Source organism: Glycine soja, chromosome 8 (genome assembly GCF_004193775.1).
Source record: "Glycine soja cultivar W05 chromosome 8, ASM419377v2, whole genome shotgun sequence".
Lineage (NCBI taxonomy): Eukaryota > Viridiplantae > Streptophyta > Magnoliopsida > Fabales > Fabaceae > Glycine > Glycine soja.
This window is the reverse complement of record NC_041009.1, coordinates 6,680,094-6,704,327: the sequence shown is the minus strand read 5'-3', so window position 1 is coordinate 6,704,327 and position 24,234 is coordinate 6,680,094. Positions and strand designations below refer to the sequence as shown.

General features: G+C 36.3%; 2 protein-coding genes across 6 annotated transcripts; both read right to left on the bottom strand.

Moving 5' to 3' along the window:
- Positions 1-1,092: 1,092 nt before the first annotated feature.
- Positions 1,093-5,235, bottom strand: LOC114421505 (U6 small nuclear RNA (adenine-(43)-N(6))-methyltransferase-like). 3 transcript variants are annotated; one of them, XM_028387461.1, is made up of 9 exons: positions 4,854-5,235; positions 4,313-4,518; positions 3,950-4,065; positions 3,630-3,892; positions 3,325-3,529; positions 2,171-2,278; positions 1,948-2,094; positions 1,791-1,860; positions 1,093-1,414 (listed from the first exon to the last, which is right to left on the bottom strand). In XM_028387461.1, the coding sequence occupies exons 1-9, from the start codon at positions 5,087-5,089 to the stop codon at positions 1,350-1,352; spliced, it is 1,416 nt and encodes a 471-aa protein (XP_028243262.1). In that variant the 5' UTR covers positions 5,090-5,235; the 3' UTR covers positions 1,093-1,349. The 3 variants fall into 3 exon arrangements, with proteins under 3 accessions (XP_028243262.1, XP_028243260.1, XP_028243261.1); XM_028387459.1 differs by having other exon boundaries at positions 3,630-4,065; XM_028387460.1 differs by having other exon boundaries at positions 3,630-4,065; positions 4,313-4,476; positions 4,854-5,195.
- A 1,125-nt stretch (positions 5,236-6,360) lies between these two features.
- LOC114421504 (E3 ubiquitin-protein ligase UPL1-like) lies at positions 6,361-22,630 on the bottom strand. 3 transcript variants are annotated; one of them, XM_028387455.1, is made up of 15 exons: positions 22,404-22,630; positions 20,485-20,580; positions 20,192-20,398; positions 12,074-19,963; positions 11,680-11,991; positions 11,258-11,459; positions 10,586-11,159; positions 9,285-10,413; positions 8,952-9,098; positions 8,498-8,578; positions 8,054-8,279; positions 7,829-7,968; positions 7,375-7,481; positions 7,097-7,273; positions 6,361-6,796 (listed from the first exon to the last, which is right to left on the bottom strand). In XM_028387455.1, exons 1-14 carry the CDS (start codon positions 22,434-22,436, stop codon positions 7,171-7,173), a joined length of 11,247 nt encoding a protein of 3,748 aa, XP_028243256.1. In that variant the 5' UTR covers positions 22,437-22,630; the 3' UTR covers positions 6,361-6,796; positions 7,097-7,170. The 3 variants fall into 3 exon arrangements, with proteins under 3 accessions (XP_028243256.1, XP_028243257.1, XP_028243259.1); XM_028387456.1 differs by having other exon boundaries at positions 6,361-6,793; XM_028387458.1 differs by having other exon boundaries at positions 12,074-19,960.
- Positions 22,631-24,234: the final 1,604 nt, after the last annotated feature.

The following is a 24,234-nucleotide window of genomic DNA, read 5'->3' as shown; positions in this document are numbered from 1 at the left end:
CATGCAAAAGCAACAAATTCCCATTATGCAACTCAAAAAGACATTAAATAAAAAATAAAAAAGAAATCGATGTGGGACATAAACTATCCCAGTAAGGCAGTAACTAAACCGTGGACGCAAACATTAAGAGCAAAAGCAGGCACGAGATCACAGTACGACTCATGGGAATTAGGAAAAAAAGTAAAGTATGTATCTGAATCTGAATTTGGAAATTGTGGGTTTTAGTTAAATTTATATTGGTTCAAAGATTAGAATTCGAAATCCTCTCTGGATAAAAATGTGATTAATTTAATCAAATTTTTATCTTTTTTCTTTAAAGGATGAAATAGTTTAAACGAGATTGCAACTATCTTTAAATTATTACTTTATCCAATAAACGATATGTAAAAATCCTATAAATTTTCAAGTCACTTAGGGATGGATGATGAATGACCATAATGATATCACAGCTCTTTAGGAAAACAAGATTTGAGCGTTAAAAAATATTGATGATTTATATATTTTATAATCTAACATTCTAGATTCTATCTAAACTAATCAGTTGGTTTAATTAAATTATTCATATATAAAATATAGGTTTATATTACTATCTAACATTATTTTTTTAATAAGTATCTGAAAGTTTTTTTAATTTTATTTTATTATATGTCATTGGATTGAAAAACTTAACTAAGTCAATCTAAAAAACATAAATAATAAATTTTATTATTTTATTAAAAATAAAAATAAAAATGATAACCATAAATTTAAGTTATTTTTAAAAATAAATCTTATAAATCAATAAGAAAAAATCGTTTCATTTCATTTTTAAAAAGGAAAATTGAGAAAAATATCAATTTCATTTCATTTTTAAAAAAGAAAAACTTAATTATTTCAAAAACATTAACGAGACCAAAACTACAAGTTAAAACGACCAAAACTGCAATTGGACTAATTATTTAAAACAGATAAGGTTTTGTTCAATGTTTTCTTTCCTTTTTAGACTATTATGACGATTTAAATTGATCTTTGAAGGAAAATTTGGCACTTCCCATAACGTGTTCACGTAACAACCTGAGGTTACTGTTTTACAAGATGATTCAGATGAGGAGCAATCGAGCAAGTACTAAAACTGTTCATTGTCAAATACATAAATGGAAAGTTAGATTGACATTCTTAAATTCAGCTCCCACTAAGTACAATTTCAAACCAACTGAATGTTTCTTAAAGGTTTGGTGAACAAAATAATAATCACTACTTGCTTTGTATAAATCATTAGTCCACAAATTAGCACTGAAGAACTTCTCAACATCCCATTTCATATACAGTCACTGTCCCAAACAATAAATCAAATAATCAAAACCCTAAACTCATTTAGTACAAAATTTATCCCGCAAAGCTTCCTCTAGTTTTTGGAAAATCATCGAGAATGCTCCTGCATAGAGAACAACCCACAACTAAATAAGTTATTCACTAGTTAACAGAGATGCTGCCATTTGAACTTAATCATTGCAATTATCAATATATCAACTACAGGAACCAATGTGTAAGGGTACAAACAATGACATGTGGGGAGTCAACGTTCATTAGTAAAAAACATAAATTTCCAGTAAAGTTCAAGTGTTTATTTTATAATGCACATCAAGCCCGTATTAATAATGTTTATCATTTCATTTATGGCCAATAAGGATATCTCTGAAGCACAGACAAAGAACGCATTCCTCCAAATCTATTTCAAGACAAAGTGCTACCAAAATAATAAAAAAAAAATATATGAAAACTGAAATTGGAAAAGTGGGTTGGAGAAAAACCCGATAATGTGCTATTCCTGTCTTGTAATGAACCTTTCACCAACAGTGTCCCAGGGATTTGCTGAAAAACCTGTAGGGTGGAATAAATAACACAAGATCAATGTAAATTCTGCCAACCAAAAATCAATTTTCAAGCCAGCAAAGAATGCAAGCATACCGATATATAAAAGCATAATCTCTCGGAAGAGAGATTCAAGCTTGATCCACTAGATGCCTCTCTTGTAGGTTGGCAATCGATGGATTTATTGATAATGGGTAATCCATTCCTCAAGATCAAATCACAGTCATCTTTTGCTGCTGCAACCTATTATAATGAGATCATGCTTAACAGCCATCAAAAGGAAATTAAATCAGAATCTGAGTAGAGAGTCTTTTCTTACATCCACGGTGAAAGAGGAGGTATTCAATGTACAGGATAGGCCATGTGAAGAGAAATAAGAATTGACAGCTTCCAACACATTAATGGCTGCATATTGGCGTTGAAGACCCTGAAAAGTAGATATGTTTCACTAAATCACATCAGGAGAAAACCAAGGTGACAACATATGAGAATATATGTTAAAGTGCAATTGATGACTATCTCAAGGCAATTCAACATGTAATTCATATAATTGTGGATCTCTTTCATACAGGAAATCAAATACAAACTTTTGCCTCAATTGGAAACACAGCTATTGCATTTCCCACCTGACAACCTTGTATGCAAAGGATGAATACACTGAAAAGAACTGAATGCTCACCCAACTATAAGTATGCATGAAATCAGAAAATTTCTTGTGTACTTAATGATTGGAAAGATAAAGGATAACCATTACATTCACTCATTGAGGAAAATAATTCCCGTTATAAGGTGCGCATAACCAAATATCATACTGGAAAGATTGCCAAGCTTTTGAAGTCTGAACTTATTAGTTGCCTTTCCATCTAGCAGGAAGTCTCTTCAAGTTAGCTTTCATACATATTAAGTGAGTTTGTTTAAACTTATTTCTTGAAAAAAAAAACACTTATTTTAATAAAATAAGAAGCTTTCCGTTTTCTTAGTATGTTTGTCTAAACTGCTTCTGTTTAAAAAAAATTATTTTTTGTTCTTATTTTGATTAGCAAATTCTATTTGCTTATTAAAAAAATACTTTTTTAAAAAAGTGCTTATTTTAATTTTTAATTTTTTAAGTTTAAACAAACCAGCCCAATATCCCAGAACATACACACCTTTTGCAAATTGATGATCTGAATCCCTAACCTTGTCGTCAGTCAGTTAGATTGTTCTTCAAAGCATATTTTGGATTAAAGGTTCTTACTAGTCTGATATCCACTATAAGTTGTAGCACAGAATATACAAATCATGTTCTCAACAATTCTATTGAGGTTAATATCTTAGAATGCCAGATAATGTCCAATTGGAGAAGTAGGAACTAGGATTACTCTGTAATTTTTTCATTCACATGAGATAACAACCAAATGAAATGTGTTTGTGTCAACTTAAAAACAATACAATTGTTAGAAACTGTAGAAAAAAGATACTAGTATACTATACCTCAAGCATGAAGGACGTGTTTTTCTTGTCGGGCAAAGAAACTGGTGTCTTCTGCAGGGGAGTCAAGAAAGACCAAGCAAGCCCCCACCGGCATGTCCTGCCTTGGACAAATTCAGTTGTCTTCACTACGGCAACTCCAACCTCCCAAAGTTTTGATGTAAGGTACTTGAGATTTGATTTTTTACCTACCATTGAAGTGAACCACCTATGAACAAATTAAAATGAATGAGACAAATTTATTGCAAGCAAATGAGAGCATAATTATAAGAAAATAGGAATGATATTTGATATACAAATAGTAATACCGAAATTGATCCTTCAGTTGAGTACTATCTTCAATAATACGAGTAATGAAGGCCCTCTCACCACCAGGGCAAACCATTTCCTGAGAAGTTCCACCACAAGAAGTTTTGGGATTGAGTCCAGCCTCCTCCAAGCTTTCAAAAAATGGTGGATTGCACATGCAGAAATCAAACTTCTCATCATCCCTTACCACACCAACAAGTATGGGAGGCCCATGATAATTCCTATTCTCGCAAGCATGCAAATCAAGAGGCAAAGGAGCTACCTCCACATCAGTACTCCCGCACAAAGCAATCTTGTCACCATTCACCGACTCTTCAACTTCCACACAGGGATCACTTGCATTGTCTTGAACCTTTCTGATTTCAATCAGTTGAGAAATATGTGGATTACTATTAACATTTCTCTCCGCCCACTCAATTGCAACATTAGTCACATCTGCAGTCAGTCATTGCAAGCAAATCTATATCTCAATTTCAACAGCATTTACAGAAATTAATTAGCCTACCAAACATTTCTTAAGTATTTTTTTTATATTGTTTTCTAATCAAAACTAAAATTTTATCTCGATAACGATAACCTATGTATACCTTTATTAGACGACATGAAACTCTAATTGTGATAGGAGAAAAAGACCAAAATCAATCAAAGAGTCACATCTAAGTTTTGTTGAAAAACAACAAACCTGATCCAACAAAACTCCATCCATGAAGAGAAGCACCAAGAAGGGGGTAAATGCAACTGGCTCCAGTTCCAATGTCAAATCCCCTGAACTTGCCATCACTTGAAATGGTGTTTGGAATGATGTCAGATGAGAGAAGGTGTTGAAGCCAATGAATGTAATTGGACCTGTTTGGCACAGTTGGACAGAGGTTTCCATCAGGAATCCACCTACAAAACACATTCCAACAGGTTTGGCATAAAAATTGCTACTTTGCAAGGAAAATGGGATAAAAAGTGGCTATTCTGAAGCGGGTATGTGCCCATAGGCTATGAAGCACAGACACTCTAGTCCCTTGTCCCTTGTCGTGTCCGGTGTCCGACACCGACACGACACCGACGCCTGTGTCCGGATTGAATTTGGTGTGTTTGATAGGTGTGTCGGTGTCGGTGTCACTGTCTTCATAGCCCATAGGGCTCGAATAACACAGAAAAGAATTGACATCAAATTCAAATACAGTCAATACTACTGTGTTACTGTGAAATGAAAGAAAAGATATGAGAACCAGTTGAGAGCGTGGCGATGATGGAGCAAGACGCGCGTGAGTTGGCGAGTGGCATTGAAGTCGGTCCAATCGATGGTGGGGCGAGAGTGAGAATGTAAGAATTGAACAAAAGGGTGAAATTCAGGGTAGAGAGAAGCCAAAAGAGCAAAGTCTGGTGGGTTTTCTCTTTCTGAATACACTGTGCCTCCCCTTTGCTCTTCGTTTCTCTTCCTCTTCCTCTTCTTGCTCCCACCCATATCAAACCCTTTCAATTGTTTTCTCCCCCAAAGCCTTTACTCCACTTTCAAGTACAAGGTTAGTTGGTGGTGCAACTTGTGTTTTTCATCATTCTTGGATGAAAAAACCAACATAGGCTCTAACAGGAGAAAGTAGAAAGAAAGAAATTGTAAAAAAAAAATTGAATAAAATTTATTCCCCAACAAATCTGAATATTTTACCTTCTTATTTATTTTAATTAAAAACACTTTATATTTTTATGCATAAAAAATTATTTTATTTTTAAAAACTAAATTACACATTTCATCCTTATCTTACTTTTTAGATTCTAATCTTTTATCTTTTATAAAATTTAATTTAATCTTTTATATTTTAAATTGAGTCAATGTATCATTACATCACTTTGTAAATAATTTTATTATAATAACAATTAAAAATTGTTACAAAATAATTCTTACTTGTTTACCCTTCACAAAGAACTTCAAAATTTTCATATGTGATTTCTCTTATACAGCTTCATACATCTTAAAATTGATGAAGGAGTTTTGTTAAATATTTCGACCAATTTAGTCGAAATTGCAGTAGTTAAACCCCGTTCAGAAACATATCCAAGTTAGTAAGTATTTTTTTTTGTGGCTGTTAAATATAAAAGATCAATTTGGCCTTAATTTAAAACATAAAAGACTAAATTAATTTTTTTTATTAAATATAAGAAGTTAAAGTAAGTCTAAAAAATAAGATAAAGTATCAAATACATAATTTAGCCATTAATACAAATTTCATTCTTTTCTCTTTTTAAAATCTATCAATGAAAATATCATATTTCTTCATTTGTTTCTTCACTAATTTCACCCTATCTAGTTTACTACATCCAAAACAAGCTCTTTAAAGTTATTTAATAAAAGGAAAAAAAAAAAAGCGTCCAGTGCTTAAATCCACTAACATTATAATTTAATCAGTGATCTTAAATTTAAATTCTTAATATACAATTACTTGAAATACTTGAAAGAAAAGCTTATCAAAGAGCATCTTTCATGAAAGATATCAAAGTGTATACCAAAAAAAATGGAGAAAAAACAAAAATATAATATGCGAGAGATAATAAATCTACTTGTGTTAATGGAATGTTTAATATATACTTGAGTTAGGTGCTTTCAATTTTCTAGAAGTCAAACATACAAGCATGTTTTATATTTATCAAGTTATTCTTTTTTTTTTGTCTCAAAAAAACAGTTCATTTTTTAACAAATTCAAGCGCGCAGTGTTTTTTACATAGGAATTGGAAACGACATAATAAATCTAGTTTTTTAATCTATATTCCTGCAATTTGCTGCAGTATGTGATCAAGTTCCATCGCATCATCATCTTTCAGACTCCTCTTTAATGAATCGAACAATTTCTTTCTGGAGCAAAAACATCAATTATGTATTCCAGAATATGTACATCCTCAATCTTATTAGAAAATTCTAGAACTATAAAAGGCTGTTTGGCCATAGAAACTACATATAAATTAAGATTGGACCATATTGCAAAAGCTTGACACAGTATGAAGGCTGTCAGAAAGCTCCCAAACTAGGCATGGCAGAATTATACAATGAAAAAAACATTCTAGCCATTTTTGCAGGGAGAGCATCAGAATAAATTGATCACCAACATCAGAATGCCTCATTGACTCATTGTGATGCTTACCAATAGTGCCCACAACAGAATAGCAGCACGAACTCCTTCTGATCAAAGAGAAGGGAAGCATAAGTGATTATTCTTTCAAGAAATAAAAATTTGATCAAATCTTCTACAACTCAAGTCTACAACCACAATTAGAAGTCCCTCTTATTTTTTTGGGATGAAAAATATTAACTCTCCATTTGGATCTAAATGGTATTTAAACAAAAGCATAAGCTTGAAGATTTATTAGAATATTAGTTTGACCAATTTAGCACATGAAAATTTTCCTCTGATTATCATATGGAAGATACTTATAAACACAGATATATACACACAGACATACGAGGAAAGAGATGTCTGACCTCCAAATGACAAGTTGGAGACACAAATGGTGGAACCGCTGTGCAAAAAAAAAAATATTGCACCAAAGTGCTGGTCAACCAAAACCAAACCCTTCACTAGCCTCATGGATGGCAAGTAACAAACGTTCTTGAAGCTGTTCCTTAGAGGTATACTCAGGAAGGTCAAGTTGATTGAAGCTAAAGAGCAATTGAAAGAAGAGATAAGGAATTAGGATGGCTGAAACTCAATTTGCAGTAATCATATGGACCTGAACAGAATATATATAATGTTTACTCACCAAGTATGAGCTGATGGAAGTCGATCAGGAGCTCCATATGCCTTGTGAACCTGAAACCTTTGTGGACCAGAGATGCCTTGCAAGGCCTTAAAACCCTCCAAAGGAACCTGAAAAACAAGTTAGCAAGGCTGTTAGCAAAGTGAATTCAAAGGAGATTAAATACCTAAAATAAAGCTTGTATTTTTTCCCTAAGATGACACCAACAATAGAAGAAGCACCCCAACAAGGGTGTGCACGCATGCATGTATAAGAGAGCACATCAGAGCTATTGCCACAAGAACTAATCTTTGGCCATACATTTGTTACTCTCAAGAGACTTCCTGATTTGCCTTGTGTGTATGTGTCTGTGATTCCTTTTCTGCCTTTTGTTTATTATATGGGACAGGTACCCTTAGCATGTCATTGAAATTTTTATATTTTATTAGATAGGAAATCAATGTTTCCACTACATCACCTTTGACGTTCCAGTCACAAATTGCAGTAATCTTGCCATGTCTTCCTTGTTGAAAGCTTTGACCACCTCCCAGAACCATTGAACAACATTTGATGCCACTGTATAACCGGTATACTCGGTGTTGGCCTTTAAGTCATCCACTGTAAGGAAAATATCACCATTCAGATGCATCATTGAAGATTAAAAATATACTACATAATTTATCTAATGATGAAATCAACTTACAATCAATTTCTGGAAGACCACTAATGAGAAGCTCAAGCTCTTTGTCATTAAATATGGATATAAGTTCTCGTGGTACCAATTCATTAAAACCTTCTAGAAAGGAATTAATTTGAGGACGGATGGCATTTGTCAAAAGATGTTCAGCAACAAGATCAACATACTCATGCTTTGTTTCTTCTGTGACCCTTATGTTCCTTCCTCCAGGTTTAAGCTCATAATCAGTGACCTGTTTCAGAATTTTGGGAGATGGCAAAAGCAATGGATAGGAGAATTCATAAGAATTTGTCTGGAGTTAATATATTTAAATTTTTAAATTACCTAAAATAATGTCAGATTAAACTTAAAAGTTTCAACAAGATTTTATGGAACAAATGCATTTTTTTTTTTACTTTTAAGCTTGTACGTAGCCAAGACATGGTAAACCAAAATAAAATGCTCTTTTACCTCATTCTTCTCGTAAAGTATGTGCTTTTCCTCATCAGCATCCATGCTAAATGTCAGGTCAGGAATATCACTCACATCATTCTGTTAAGTACATACAAAAATAAAATTAAACAATATAAATGCAGAAAACAAGTATATCTCGAACACAGTATGCTCATTTACCATCCAATCATATAAGTTTGTATCCTATCCAATTATATCCATTGATTAATCTCCCACCCTAGATAAGTTAACAATTTCTGAAGTCACCATTTTATACATGAATCCTTGCTAAAACACACATGCTGCCTCCAAGTCACTCTGTCCCTCTCACTACCAACATTTTCATCCCTCTCACCCCACTGATGAGACTGTACACCAAGCTCCATATGACACTCTCCTATATGCAGTTGGATGTTGGTGTCTAAGAGGAAAATAGACAATAAAGTGGTAAAGATTGTAAATTAATACTCACCTCCAGCATCCATTTCAAATTCTTATAGTAATCAGGATCAACCGCTTCAATATCATGGTATGTAACCTTAACACCAAGTATATGCTTATAGAAAGATCGAGTAAAGTAAACATCCAGCAGTTGCCCATCAAACAAAGCCTTCCCCACCTGCATGAAAGATCATAACAAGTGTCAAAGAACCATAACCACTCAACCTTTAACCTTAAGTGTAATACCCGTACCATAGGTAGCTTTAATATATCTAAAATCCAGCAATATAAAGGAAGGAGATTGGGGGGAAGGAGGTTCTATTTTATCCCGAGACCACATACAGAATACGTTTGTAGAACGTACCACTCGGCCAACAAACTTGAAGTATGAGAGATGTTCAGTCTGGTATACTGAATTAGGGTTTGGTTGGAAAGTTGCATTGTTGCCCACTGTTGTGAAAAGTAAAGCACCTTTATCGAATATGACCCTTGACAGCAGCTGATACCATTCTCTGGTGAGACCACCGGCATCAATACCCTCTTCACCTTGAAATTGCACATTTAATCGCCCCTTTAGATCTTGAGTAGGACGCATCCTTAGCTGATTATAAGAGTCCTCCAAAATGTAAGCCCGTCTTACACTTATACGCAATGGCCCAGACAAGTGTTGGTCATGTTGTTGCCTTATTCTTGAGCGGAAATAGGCTCTCTTGTTATCAAAGTCAATCAGCCTTGGTGCCTTGAGCATCATGGAAAGTGATTTCTCCAACAATCCTGGATTCTGCCTAATGAAAGCATTTGACAGTCGGCGATGCTTCTCAGTAAACCTCGTGAAAGTGATAGCACCGTCATATTTTCGCTGTGGGTCTCCACCAATTTTAACACTTGTTGAAGCTGAACCAGCAGACTCCTTGACTTCTCTGGCAGTTGCATTGCAATGGTCTTGCTGCATGAAGGATTCATTTGCTTGTAGCTTTTCACACAAAACAAAAAAAGCCTCAATGAAAGGCAAGAGTCTCTGTGTCCCAGGAGGAAGAGGTGGTGAAGTAGAGGAACCTTGCAGATTCTCCGCAACATTTATGTTTGACATGTTAGAAGAGAAAGAGCTCTGTCCAAGCTGCATCTCAGCTGCACTTATACAATTACTCAGTTCTTGCCACAATGGTTCGAGTGCAGTATTCAAATTCCAAATAGTTGCTTGATCATCATGCTGATCCACATCATTTTCCATATCCATATCACCCAAAGTATTAAGTGAAGTGAGTGAACTAAGAGCTTGCAGCACTCGTAGAATGGCTGCACCAGCCATAGAACCAGCACTCAAACCAAGCATATTTGTTTTCTGTAGTGTGACAAGCTCACTGATGGCTGAACCTGTCAATGCATGAGCTGATTCTGAAAGCTCTAAAGTAAAGAACTTCCTATGGGAGGGAACAATGAAAGCCAACTTCTTCACCACCTCACCAGCAAGCATATACATTTTATCCGAAAGCCTAAAAATTGTCAGATTAGTCACTTTTATTCATCCCAACTAAAAAGAGCTAGAAAAATACTGAGGGAAATGTGAATTAACAGGTGAGACAGTATGAAAAAGAAAGCAAAAATATTCTGATAAGCATACATAACAAAAACAAAACATAAATATGAAAAGGTTATGGGTAGTACCCTTCCCGACCAAGAAGACTGCACAAATTTCGCAAATCAGATTGCGGCAACTGCAAGAAGATATTGTACATATCTACATTCTTCTTCCCTTCAGAAGGGCATGGATTTACATCTGCATGCTTATCTTGTTGATTAGAGTCCGACTCCACCAAAGCAGCATCCTTTTCAGTATTACTTGGAGCTTCACTGGTTGACAAATTTTGGGTATCTGCCATTCCTTTTTCAGACTGTGATTGACTTTCTAATTTTGAAGCTGCAGTATCAACTACAACTTGAATCAGACCCATGACCTGCTCAAGATGAGCATTGCTGCGTAGAAACAGGGGTCGGTTCAAGAGCTTCAAAAAGAGCACTAGGGGAACATCCCCTGTCTGAGCTCCAGAGGAATTAGGTGATGGTCCCCCTTCAATAACCTTCTCTTTCCCTTTCTCATTCATATGCACCTTAACTGGAGATGAAGAATCTGGAATAACTGATTGATCAAAGTGAAACAACATTTTTGCAACAGCAGAATGATTTGTGGCCAAATAAGTTAGAATCTCAAGAATTCGGCGGAACACAAGAGGAGGAAGACCTGGTTTGAACACATGATGGGAATGATCAGCAAAAATTAACAATAATATTGAAATAAGCACATAAAGATTCTTTCCCTGACTAAAGTACAAATGTTACCATCCAACAATTGAGATCGACCATAAACTGTGTTCGAGTGACAACCAAAAAGCCTCTGGGAATTTAATGTCGCTGGTCTACCTACAGAGCCTTCAGCTTCAGATTTAATCATGTCAAGCAAAAGATAAATAAGAGTGGCCCTTGTAACACTATGTGCACATAAGTTTAACAAGAGTCTCTGCAAAAGGCCTTTTCCAAGGGGCTGAAAAAATGACAAAAATTATCAGCAAGTTATTATAATCACATAGATACAAACATGGACAACTAAAACATATATGTCCGCCCACACACTGAAAATCTTATAATAAAAATCTACAGAATAAATAGCAAGCAAAATATTAGGAATAAAAAAAATGCCTTTTCACTTCCAGCATGAGAATGGTACTAAAAGACTACTACCATCATGAAGAGAACAGAGTTACCTGTGACAGTCGTAGAAGCCGGATCAAAGCTTTTAATGCATTTCCATCAAGTAGTGGCTCACCTTCAATCTCCTTCACCTTCAAGCTATCTGTAAGAACAGATCTCCTCCCTATTGTAACTCCAACACCCCGATCCATCACAGGTCGCTGGTCAAATCCAAGACCATTTCTTCGATTGTTAAGCCTGTGGCTGCTCCCGAAAAGGCTGCGAGCTTGATAATGACTCATTGCTCGATCCCTCAATATTTGAGCTTCTGCAAGCAACGGGGATGGTAGTGCTGACAGAACAGCTTCCGAAGAAGTCAAAAGAACCTAGTACAAAGCAAAATACAAGGGTTATAATCATGTCATATTTTCACAAAATAAGTGCACAACAGAAAATAAAGATTTAAACCTCTTCACGCAAATCAGCAGGAAAAGTAGCAATTATAGAGGCATTATCCATGTCAACTGGCTGTCCTTCAGCCTGCTGGGCAACCCTTTGAGCTCTTTGTTGGGCCAAAACTTCTGCTTGAATATCTGGAGGAAGAGCAGCTAAAAACTCGGGATCAATATCTTCTGCAGATGGTGGTGCATAAGCTGGAGGTTGAACAGACTGAGCTTGTTGGGATGCCAGAACTTCTGCCCGAAGATCTTCAGGCAGAGCCTCCAAAAAGGTAGGGTCGATAGTATTAGCACCGGAAGCTTCATTATTTGCACTAACTTGGTCGGCCTGAGTTGCATCTGGAGCAACCTCAGTGTTCTGAGTTGATAACATCTCATCCCTCCTGTCTTCAGATACAGTTGGTTGCTCTGATTGATTTCCTTCAGCATCAGTACCACCCATATCAACATCAGCACTAGCATAAATTGATGATGCATGGGAATCACCTGGATTAAGAGTTTCAAAACCAGAGTCCCCTAACTCAACATTAGGAGGCTGCCCGTCAGCATTTGATGATCCATTGCATTCCATGGACTCAACTGGCACATTGTGGATGCTAGTAGGAACATCAGCACCACTTTCACATTGTATAGCAGCATCAGAATTAATAGATGAATTGACAAATGCCTGAGCTATTTCTACATTCTCATCATGAGTGGCATTTTCTTCAATCACTGTGCAATCAAGACCATTTGGCATGATAGTCAATGAAACTGGTTGAACCGACATAGGCTCATTAGCTTGCAGGTCTTCAGCTGTATCTTGAGCACCAGAGTCTACATTTATCTCTTCCTCACAAAGAGCACCATCATTGATTTGCTGAGCTCTGATTCCATTACCATTTTCTTGCTCCTGACTATCAATCTGCTGAGAAGTAGAGTCAGTTCCAGCAGTCAATATTGGATCATCATGTGATGCAAGAGCATCAGACTTGTTCTCTTGTTCTCCAGAATTCTGTAACTGTCGTTCAACAGGACTGCTTTCAGGAGCTACACTGCACAGTTGAGCTAGGAATTGTTCCTCTACTGCTTGCGCAATGGCAGCGGCTTGAGCACTTCCTTGTGGCTGACCATCATCAGTCCACCTACCATTACCTAACACTCTTCTTCCAGGTAGATGCAATGAGCCCATACCCACAGAATAATCTGTTAGAGGTGGAGGTGCTGCACCACCCAAACGGTCTCCAAACAGACTACTTGGCACATGATCATATGGAAGAATAGGTGCATCAAACATGTAGAAATGGGCCACATCAAGATTCCCAGATGGCAGGGTTTCTGAATCTCGGGATGCAGAATTACCACTTGACGACCACATTGAGACAAAATCGCCAGATGGTGGAGGTCTAACAAGGAGAGGATGTTGAAAACCATTTACTTCTGTGGCAGATCTCTCAAAGGAAGACCTACCAGTCTGACGGCGGCGTTCAAAACTCTGAAGACGAAAAAGGTCATCCACATTAACACCTTCAAAAGGCTCAGCAGCCACATCTATAAATCCAGGTTGGCCAAGTATCTGCAAGTGATCCAAGCCATCAAGAGCTTCCCTCCACCTCACCTCTATAACACGATTCTCATGAAAATCATCATCATCTTCATCAATCATCTCATCATTGTATTCATCTCCAAAGCCAACATCATCATGATCCTCCACATCAGTGTCTGCCAAGGACATCATGCCCCCACCATCTTCTGCTATATCCTCGTCCTCATCCTCTCCCTCATCATCATCCTCATCCTCATCACCTTCGTCACCCATATCATCATCTTCATCACCCATGTCATCATGAGCCCTATTCTCAACATGAAAAGTCATCTCAATTTGATCTGGGTTGTGCAAGACACCACCTTCTTCCATCTCTTCTCGCATGAAGTCCATTCCAAGTTCCATTGGTGGGTTTTGAGCCATTACTCCCCGTTCTTCTACTCTCATATCTTGTTCCATTGATTGATTTGGATTATCAGCACGATCATCACCTTGAGAAGTTCCTTGATCAAGTGCATTATCCATTGTATCTCTGATTGCTTCTTGACTGCCCACATTCTGATCATGTGCCACTGCTTCAGCTGCAGATGGTGCTGTTATTTGATCATCAGATCTATCATTTAAACCAGCAGATCTTTTCTTTTCAGTTCCATCAGATTTAAAGATTTGCTCACTTGCATTGGCAGCTCTTGTAAGACCTTCTAAACCTTTGAGTATAAGATTCACAATTTTGGGTGCATCAGGATGATCCAAATCAACCACTTGCAGAATACTAGTTAGCCACTGAATGATTCCACCATCTATCATGCTTTTTGCAATATCAGGTGAATATCCAGTACCAGGTAGGCTACCAGATGACGAATTTTTTGACAAAATAGAATACACTAGATCAACAAAAGTGAATAGCCTTTTATCTGGCAATAAGCTGTTTTTCATTGAATTGCTCTCCAGATTTGAAAAAGACATCAATTCTTTAACAAGTTCATTTGTCACTCGTTTGCGCCCTTCACCAGATCGACCACACAAAACTACCAAAAACCATGAAGCCTTTTCAGACAACTTACCTCTCCAATCATCAGGTCCGGCAGATTTATCAACAGAGAGAGGTAACAACCGATGTAATACGTGATGAATAATACCACTATGTCCAGAAGGCTGATTAGATCCACGGAATTGACACATTTCAGAATCACGTCTGAGTATGACACCTACTGCATGCCCATACATTAGAAGAATGTCACTCAATAACTTGAGGACAAAAGTCACCTTCACCAGTCCTGTAGACCTTTCAGATTCAGGCTCTAATATCCCAGCCTCTTCAACCTTAGATTTACCCTTCACCTTCATGGTAGGCTCATCTATGTCCATGGAAGTTGAGTCACACTCAGAATCTTCCTGACCTTTCACAAGTGGGTACTTAAGCACAATCTCAAGAAGCTGATCAATTACTTGAGTGAGATTAACGGGAACCTTTTTGTGGCTTTTCAAACATTTCCCCGGTCCATCATGTGGCTTGCTTTCAGGTATCCGGACACATTCATTTGAAGATAACCCAACCTCAACACTTGATGATTTTGATTTTTCTTTCTCCTTGGACAACACAACAACAGTCCTTCCCCCTGATGTTTCTATCTGACAAACTGCTGCTGCAGCTTTCATGAAAACCATAGGATCCCGAGAGATAACAGGTGCCAATGATGTCAAAAATGATCGAGGAGAGACACGCCCTGATTGGCGATTTCCACTTAAAGTTTGTCGTATCTCCAACTCCATGGCTGTTTGTAGTGTTTGAGGATCTTCAAGGAGATGCCGGACTATAGCTGACACAACTGAGTCATACCCAGGGAAAAAGCAAGTCCTTGGAAGATTAAAAAGAGCAACCAGACTTCCTTTTTCAAGGAACTGTAAAGCTAAAGCATGTGTTTTTGTTAATCGAGCACATAATTGCAGAACAGCCTGCATGACAACAGCAGGAACATGCTGTTTTATCAGATCACATGCAATATCCAGCAATTTACGACTCTCGTCAATAGTTGCAAAACCAGTAGATTTTCCCAGTATATTCTCAAAAGCCATAGCAGGTTCTTTCTCATTCCCATTTGATTTATTTTCCTTTGGTAAAACTGTATCAGGAAATTGCTCCCCAGAAGAATCTGGCAGGGAAGCAGTCTGGGTTCCTTCAATATTTTCAACTTTCGGTCTTGACTGCACCATTTGATCCAATATAAGTAGTAAAGCACTAATGCATTTAGGTACTGGTATTTCTTTCCCCAACTCCTGTCTACCTTTGAAGTTTGTCAAGATATCTATAATGGTAGATATAATGCCATTCTGAGCAGCAATTTCCCGTGTACTTACATCCTCAAAAAGAAGCAGTGCTAAGATATGTGCTAACACACTCAATGCACAGTTATCCTGGGACAAGTCCAATGGACAAAGTTTTAGCTGCTGCAGAAGATAAGATATTACCTTTGGACGATCATCACCTTTGCCCTGACTGCAAAGTGTTACAAGCAAATCTGTCAACTGAAATGGCACTGAATCACTACTCTGAAACAACTTTACAGATGCAGCAAGTATATCATCAACCGGAGGTTTCTTCACATGTCCCTCTTCAGTTAGCACATCTATAGTCTTCTCAGCACTCTCAGCTTTAGTAGATTCAGAACTGCTTCCTAGGGACAGAGCAAGTGCCCGTGCAAGTTCATCATCCTCCTGGACAGGATCATCAGCATGACTAAACAGCCACTCCATGGCCATTTCAACACTATTTGTTTCAACTCTTCTCAATGCTTCCTCAGCCCTTGCCCTTGAAAAGCCCATCTCAACAATAGTGGCAATGGTTGCCTCATCAGGTGGAGGGGGCATGAAACGCTGGTTTGTGCTTCCTACAATGTTACTATGATTACGCTTGACATCTCCAACACCAGAATATACATGTGTAACAAGGGAAATAATAGATGCAATGAAACCAGGACTACAACTACAAAACATGGGATGATTCCAGACTGGTAGGATTACATCCAGAACCTGAGATTGTAACATACGGACAAAAACTTCTGGGTCTCTAGGAACTGGAAAGAGTCCAATTGAGAGACCAACTGCAACTGGCTGAACAAGAAGCTCTGTCTGAGATGCCGAGGTGGCAGACAAAAGAAAAGACGAGTTTACAAAATACTCAAGCAAACGACAGTAGCTTTGCAGTGTATCAAGTAGCCATGTGTTATGGGACAGTTTACCTCCTTCCCCTTTTTTTCCAACATCAATATCTGATAATGGAAGAGAGTATGGAAGTGTCCATAGCAACTGACTGGTAGCTTCAAATGTTGTGAGTAGCTCTTTAAATGTTCCATGGACATAAAAATTATTAACCATGGCAGTATAACAACTCCGACGCCTGCTGTCAAATGTGAGAGCAGCCATATCATCCACAACCTTCCCAAGATATCTACATTTCACAGAAAGTGACATTTCAAGTCCAGCATAAGTAGAATGCCCAGAAAAACTAAGAGCCTCGAAAAAATTCGTAGCCAAAACAGCTCCAAGAGTCTTTGAAGCTGAACTAAGTGATCCTGAGTCAGCTCTGCGACGATTTGGTGAAGTGAATCCCTTCACAAGGGCAGTGAAGAAAGAGCGCAATGTTGATGCCAGTTTGTTAAGGATCTCTAAACCAAGAACATCAGGGCTTTTCTTTTTCAGATCTTGGGATAAAGGTGCTTCCAGAGCACTAGAAGCTGCTTCTGAATCAATGTTTAAAGCTTCCAAGTGACGACCAGTCCTTCCACCTCGTATGCGGGATAACCCATGCCGACTTCGGCGGTGCAAACTTTCTCCACGAACAACAGAAACTAATTCTCGTGCTCCACGCCACAGTGATCTTACTGTCTGAATATTTGAATCATCATCGCTCTCTCTTTCAACAGCAGTAGATGGGGGTACCTGTGCAACCTCAGGTTCTTGATCAGCATTCTTCTTTTCCTCGGCCTTAGAATCATTACACAATGATATTTGCCAAATTAGTTCCTTGTATGTTTTCCCAAGATCTTTCAACACATCAGCATCCGAAGTGCTTAGTTCAGAGACAACAGTAGTTGAACCCTTCAACAAAAACACAGAAAGAGTTAAGACAGCTTCCAGGCTAGCAAGATATTTCAACACCTTAGTCTGCTTTGCAGATTCCACTAGAGCAAGTTGAGTTCCCCCCACCAAATCTAAAATCTCATTGGTAGATTTCAGATGTTCCCTCAAGAAGGAGCAAACAGCCCGGGCAAGAGAAACATAATGCTGTGGGGAGAAATTCTTGAAGGCAACAGATATACTCTGTCCAACAGAAATAGAAGGTGGCATTAAAGGTAAGGCAACTAACTGCAGAATAGCTTCAATTCCCTTTTTCTCAACAAATATACGACATGTATCGGCATTCTGAAGAATTGTCTCAAGTAGACGAGCAATATTGTTAACACAATCTGGAAGAAATGGCTCGACATTTACAATTGGCACATCAGGAGATGGCTCAGTTATCTGCTCTGTGTCATCAGCCTTGGATGACTCCTTGTTATTAGGCAAGATCAAACTCTTGTCCTCACCATCCATTTCCATAGGAACAGAGGTTGAAGAGCATGGATCAGGACTCAAGGATGACGAATCCACTGCAGAACCAATTTTTGAGATAGTTTCCAGAATCTCAACTAACATTTCCACTCCAGGGCCACGCAATGAGGAAGCATGGCGCATTAATTCATCCAGTCCACTAGACAAAGATGCAGGTGTGTCCCCTGCAAGAGCACGCAAATATGTTCTAGAAGTAAACACTTTCACAAAACACCTCAGAGAGTTTCTATCTTTCACAGCCTGCAGGCCATTACTATTTAAGCATAAGGCATCCAAACACTGGGGGATGCAGGTAATGGCATCTGCAGAGTTGAGAACATCATCCATTATAGCATCCAAGAAGGCAGACGGAAGACCAGCTGAATCTAAAACAGGAAAACATGTAGGATCCTTTTGTATTAAGTCACTCATGACAGTAGCTGCAAGAGAAAAAACTCCACCACCAAAATCTTTTGCTCTTCTAAAAATTATGCATAAGCAATGAGGCAGCACATTCTCTTCAGATCCATAGATACGAGCAGTATTTCCAGGGGCATAAGTTCCCAAGGATATAGCACGCAATAAAGCTTTCATCAGCAACCGACGGTGATATGAAATTAATGGTTCAGAATACAAAGGTTGTGTATCGTCTAGCCCAGTTGAAGAACTTCCAACCATATTTACACTTCTTGCACTAGACTCAGAATTGTCATCTGGCGGCTTTCCACCATTTTCTACATTGGAAACTTCAATCTTTAGGCGAGATATGGTATCATCCAAACCTCCCAAATCTCTGAACAGAGCAGCAGCTGGATTACTGTAATCCATAAAAGCTTCTAAAATGCGCACAGCCTTTTCAACCAAATGCAAGTGCTGTGGATTTGTATCTTTAAGGAGAGGTAGCAGGGTAGGAATAAATCCTGCTTCACGCATGGCAGAGCACCCAGACGATGTCGAAACCAACACAGTGACAAGAGACAATAGTGCCTCTGCAAAATGAACTGACCATTTTGAGGTATCACTAGTAACGGAGTCAATGGCTTTTTGCATCAGACTAGATAAAATGCCACGGTGCCCACCAGATGTAACTGCAGTCTGTACTGACTGTTGACGGGAACGATCTTGGCAAAGAGCAGCTAACGAGTGCAAACATAAAATCCGAATTTTTTCCAAAACTGCATCTTCATAGCTCAGCAATGATACTAATTCATTGATGAATCCAGGCTCCGCATTGAAGAACCAAACCAGGTCATCAGCATCAGCACATGCTTGAATTAGAACTATGAAGGCATACAAGCGAATGCATGTATATTGCTGTCTAGAAGCCAAAGAACCAAAAGCCCTAGCAAACCGCAGTCTTGTCAATAAAGAAAATCTTAAACTGGCAGGTACCTTATATTCTGTAACTAACTTATGCAAAAGCTCAAGATCAGTTTCCATACATTTGTTGACATCACATAAGTGAATAATTTGCAAGCCTTGGACCAAGGGTTCAGTCACCTTGACGTCACTTTCTGACTCATTTACTGCATAAAATTCAAAATGAAGGGTACAACCCAATTCACAGGCAATAGGGTCACAACCATTAGGCACAGCTGATGCAATCAGTCCAAGACCCTCTTCCTTTCCACCCCATCCTTGGGCAAGAGCATACAATTTTGAATTCAAAGAAGTTTCTCTTATGGAGTACTTTCCAACTGTTTTCTTCAAAAAGGTAGCCAAAGTTTCAAGGCTAGCCTCAACCACATCTGGATCAGTAGAAGCAAGCAATGCTGAAAGATGCTGCTGCAGACACACAAAAAGCATACAAAGTATCAATGCTAGAGGCATGAATTGGAAACATATTTCAAAGTAAATTAAGTTAAATAAAATAAATGTTAGTATATTACAGGTCACCAACAAAAAAGAGAACAAGGAAAATCAGATACACACAAAAGCAATAAGTCTATCTCAGCTCTCATCTTATTATGCTGAGCAAGGTGAGAAAAGATAATTTTAGGAAATATAACATACCTCATATGAACTATAGAAATGCTTATTTGTGCAGTTATCCAAAATTATTCTGATGACACGAAGAATTTGAAGAACAGATTCTCTGGGGAATGGAGGATCCAAGTCCAGAAAATCATCATCAATCTGCAGATCCTTCCTTGGTTTTACATACTTCTCAAAGAATGAATCGAAATGGTTAAAAAGATCAACCCAGTGATGAAAATCCCCCTGCACCGAGAAAAGAAATAGCAATGAATCAAGCACATTAAAACAAATGTGTGTTGTGTCTGTGTCAGACAAGGCCATAAAGATACCTTATCAAACTCCCAAACAAAACCCTTTAAAGGTTCTTCTATCTTCTCAAGTGGAACTGAAGTAACATGATCAATGAAACATCTAATTTTTGGAGGCTGCAACCAGTCAACAAAAAAGGTGGTTGGTACAATATTTTAATTGATCTATCAAGATGTTCAGCTCATATTGAAATTAGCATAATCAACTATCAAAACAGCTTAACTAGGATAATAAAAGAGCGCACAGCATAACTTTAAACTCATAACCAATGTAAAAGATGAAAGAGAGCAAATGGAAATGAAATAAACACATAACTCTAATACTAAACACTAAAACTGATTTCCAGCTAATAAACAAAAACGGTGATAAAACCCAACACACAAAATGTTTTTCCGATTGAGAAAATGCAAAGTGACATAAAGAAAACTTATGAGAGGCAGAGTTCTAGTTCTCAAAGCAAAGCTCTTCTCAAAGTATTAGACTTAATCCACTGGCATTGTAGTATTGCATTGACAGTATGAATTTGGGTCAATATGACCACAATGAACTAAAATAATACAGTAACAACAACAAAGGCAGAGTTAAAATAATAAAAAGCTTTAAAAGTAATAGCATCACATGTTGCATCTTCAAAATTGTCATTTACAATCCAATTTAAGAAAATTATGATTACCATCTCCATAAAAATGTGGGGAATACATCTATGTATAGACTTGACTCCAGCATAACAGGATAACTTTCATTCTAAAGACATTTTGGTTTAACATTCAGATAACTTATTTTTGGAAGTGTAACACATATGATTATTTTTGTTAACAAAAGATCACCTTTCAAAGTGTCAATTTCCCAAAAGGTGCATGTGCAGTATATACATAAAGTTGTAATAAGGACATCACGAATTGGGAACTGTGAAACTGGGACTTGATATGGATGGAAGAAGCAAAAGATAAAGAGAAAAAAAAAAATCACATCCCACATTAAAACATGAAAATCAGGAACAATCAAATATGAACTAAATCAAAATCAGAAACTAAAATGTTTATTGATCTTTGAAAAACCATAGTGCATGTTACAAATGCAACATTCCTAAACGATTGCGCATGCATAGGTCCATCAATTGTTACAACCAGCAACTTAGCTTATATTAAGTCCATCAGTTGACATAGTGTTGTACATTTCATAAAACAAGTAAAGCAACACCCCTAAAGTTTATGCACAGTTGCATTTTAACAATAATAGTTGATATACAAATTAAAACATCCCTATTCCGTGCTATTCTATTCCCTGGTTTCAAGTCAATTCCCCTTTAATTTCAATTCAAAATAAAACAACAGCCAAATTCCATGAATCCATGCAAAAAGAATCAAGCAATATGTAAGCATCACCGTATTTACATTGCAAGTAATAGTATCAATCACTTTTTTTTCTGCACCTACGAATTTCAAACAAAAAAAATCTCCTTTTATGAGAAAAAAAAAACTCTTCCGTTAAACTTGATCGACTAAGTGAGATCATACACAACGTGAAAGGAAAAGTGACTAAGATTCCAATAAGTACTCAACAATTTCACAGCCAAACGAAACTTAAAAAGGGTCAAATTTCATGTCGAAAAAATCCTCACTTCCTTCCCAACCCCAACAGTAACAATCAAAAGACCCCCGATCAATGAACCGAGCAAAATCGCATATAACAGTTTGCACATTAACAAGTGAAAAATTTATCGAAAAATAAAAAAATTATCTAAAACAGTTGCAACCCAAAAAAATCAAAAGGAAAAAAGAAACACTATAAACCCCAACAACAAATACAAAAAAAAAAAAAAAAAAAAAAAAACTTAATTGAAAAGAAGGAACTAAAAAACATGAAATTGATCAACAAACAGAAAAATCGAGGCATATATAAACAATCGGAAAACAACATCAAAAAAAAAAAAACTAACCACTTCAAGTGCCCTCTTCCTCTTCAACTTCATGTGGGAACTGAGAGCATCGCAGGGAAGAAAAGAAAGAGACTCGGCGACTTGATCAATCCCCGACCAATAATCAAGAATTGATCCCAATTCTGGAACGAAATGAGAAAATTAAAGTTAAAGTGAAGAGAGAGAAGATTAGAGGAAGCGAGAAGAAACCCAACTGAGGAAGAAGCTGCACACAATAACGTGGTTTACAATTCCAATACCCTTCTATATATTCACAACAAACTACTTATCAAAAATTCAATAAAATTAAATATTGTTATTATTACTAATAGTTTAATATAATAATAGATAGTAATACATAATTGATATATTGTGTTTGGAGAAAAATATTTATTTTGTGTTCTTTTATAATTTCAGATAAAGATTAATGTTTTTGATGAGTAAACTTCCTAATAATATTAATGTCAGAAAAAAATAGATAATATATTATTAGATGAATACTGAAAAATTAGATGAAGATATAAAAGGCAAATACTTATTGGTTATATAAGTTTGTAAAAAAATGTTATTTGCCTAATTATCTCTTTTCTTTTCTGGTAGATCCTTTTCTTTTCTTTTTCTTTGATATATATGTTGTAGACACCGCATATTAAATAATTATATTTAATCTTTAACTTTCCATATATATCCTGAGAGAGAAAAAAACTGCAAGTATTATTTGTGCATAAAACATATATTATAAAATTCAAAGCGTTGGTTATCCTTTAATTTCGTGAAGGAAAAATAAAATCGTCCCTTCTGTTTGATTTTTAAGATTCCAAGTTTTCAGCAATATTTTTTTGGCCTTTCTAGAGTTTTCCGTGATAAAACACCAGTTTTTCTGTTGTGAAATTATTTTTTTATTATACACGTGTGAAAATATTGTAAGAGATTTTATATTTTATATTAATAAGATAAGATTAAGAAAAATATTTTATATACTTCAAAGTAGAATATTAGAAAAGTGTTTTTTTATACCCAAAAGGCTAGAGCCCTCAGACTCAAATATGAGATTAGCTGCCTAGAGAAGCAACAAAGGTGGATTTGGTTAATAAGTATTAAAATATTGTTACTTATAAATACCTATCTCTATTGTTTTTCAAAAAAAAAAAACATATTCTATATACATGTTATATGCAAAAAAAAAAAACATATTTTTTTCATATATTTCCCATTACCATTGAGCTCTATCATGTATGATTTTCTTAAAACAGCTCGCCATAAGAAACAATGTTAATGTAAGTGGTTTTGTAGGAAGTTTGTAGACTAGTATTGCCTAAATATTAGATTAAAATTTGTATAGTTAATAACAATTACGGGAAAAAAAAAACTTATGATGTTTTTAGTTCACATTTGATAGTTATTTGAGTTTATGTGAATCTATAACCATCATTATAAAGGAAATAACTTTATTTGATATCATCTTTATTTTTATTATTTTTATCTTCGATTATTATAAACTATTATATTTATTTTAACATCCAAGAGTAGTTACATCTTTAAAAAATTAAATTACATCTAACTAAATATATAAGTAACTTTTAAAATAGTACGGAGTCTCTTTTTTCACTAATAATACTACAATATTAAATTCGTATTTAGTATCCAAATAACATATTTTTACTTTGGTTGCACGTAAATTGAAGAGAGGGGAAGGGTGATTTTTTTTCCTTTCTAAAATGAAATTTTCATCCTATTATTTTAAAAAAATCATCATTTTAGTTCCTTGAGATATTTAGTTCTCCACTGTAGAAAAAATTTACAATATTAGTTCTCTTTATCAATTTTAGATTTAATTATATACTTTTTTAAT

What these genes read in the sequence shown, in the direction of transcription:
- LOC114421505 (XM_028387459.1), bottom strand. Translation starts at nt 5,089, where the DNA reads ATGGGTGGGAGCAAGAAGAGGAAGAGGAAGAGAAACGAAGAGCAAAGG. An exon ending in CCTCCTCTTTCACCGTGGAT is followed by an intron (nt 2,095 to 2,170) that starts GTAAGAAAAGAC and finishes TCATTATAATAG; the next exon opens with GTTGCAGCAGCAAAAGATGA. An exon ending in GATTATGCTTTTATATATCG is followed by an intron (nt 1,861 to 1,947) that starts GTATGCTTGCAT and finishes TCCACCCTACAG; the next exon opens with GTTTTTCAGCAAATCCCTGG.
- LOC114421504 (XM_028387455.1), bottom strand. Translation starts at nt 22,436, where the DNA reads ATGAAGTTGAAGAGGAAGAGGGCACTTGAAGTG. An exon ending in GGAAGAGGGCACTTGAAGTG is followed by an intron (nt 20,581 to 22,403) that starts GTTAGTTTTTTT and finishes GACTGGTTGCAG; the next exon opens with CCTCCAAAAATTAGATGTTT. An exon ending in ATTTCTATAGTTCATATGAG is followed by an intron (nt 19,964 to 20,191) that starts GTATGTTATATT and finishes GTGTGTCTGCAG; the next exon opens with CAGCATCTTTCAGCATTGCT.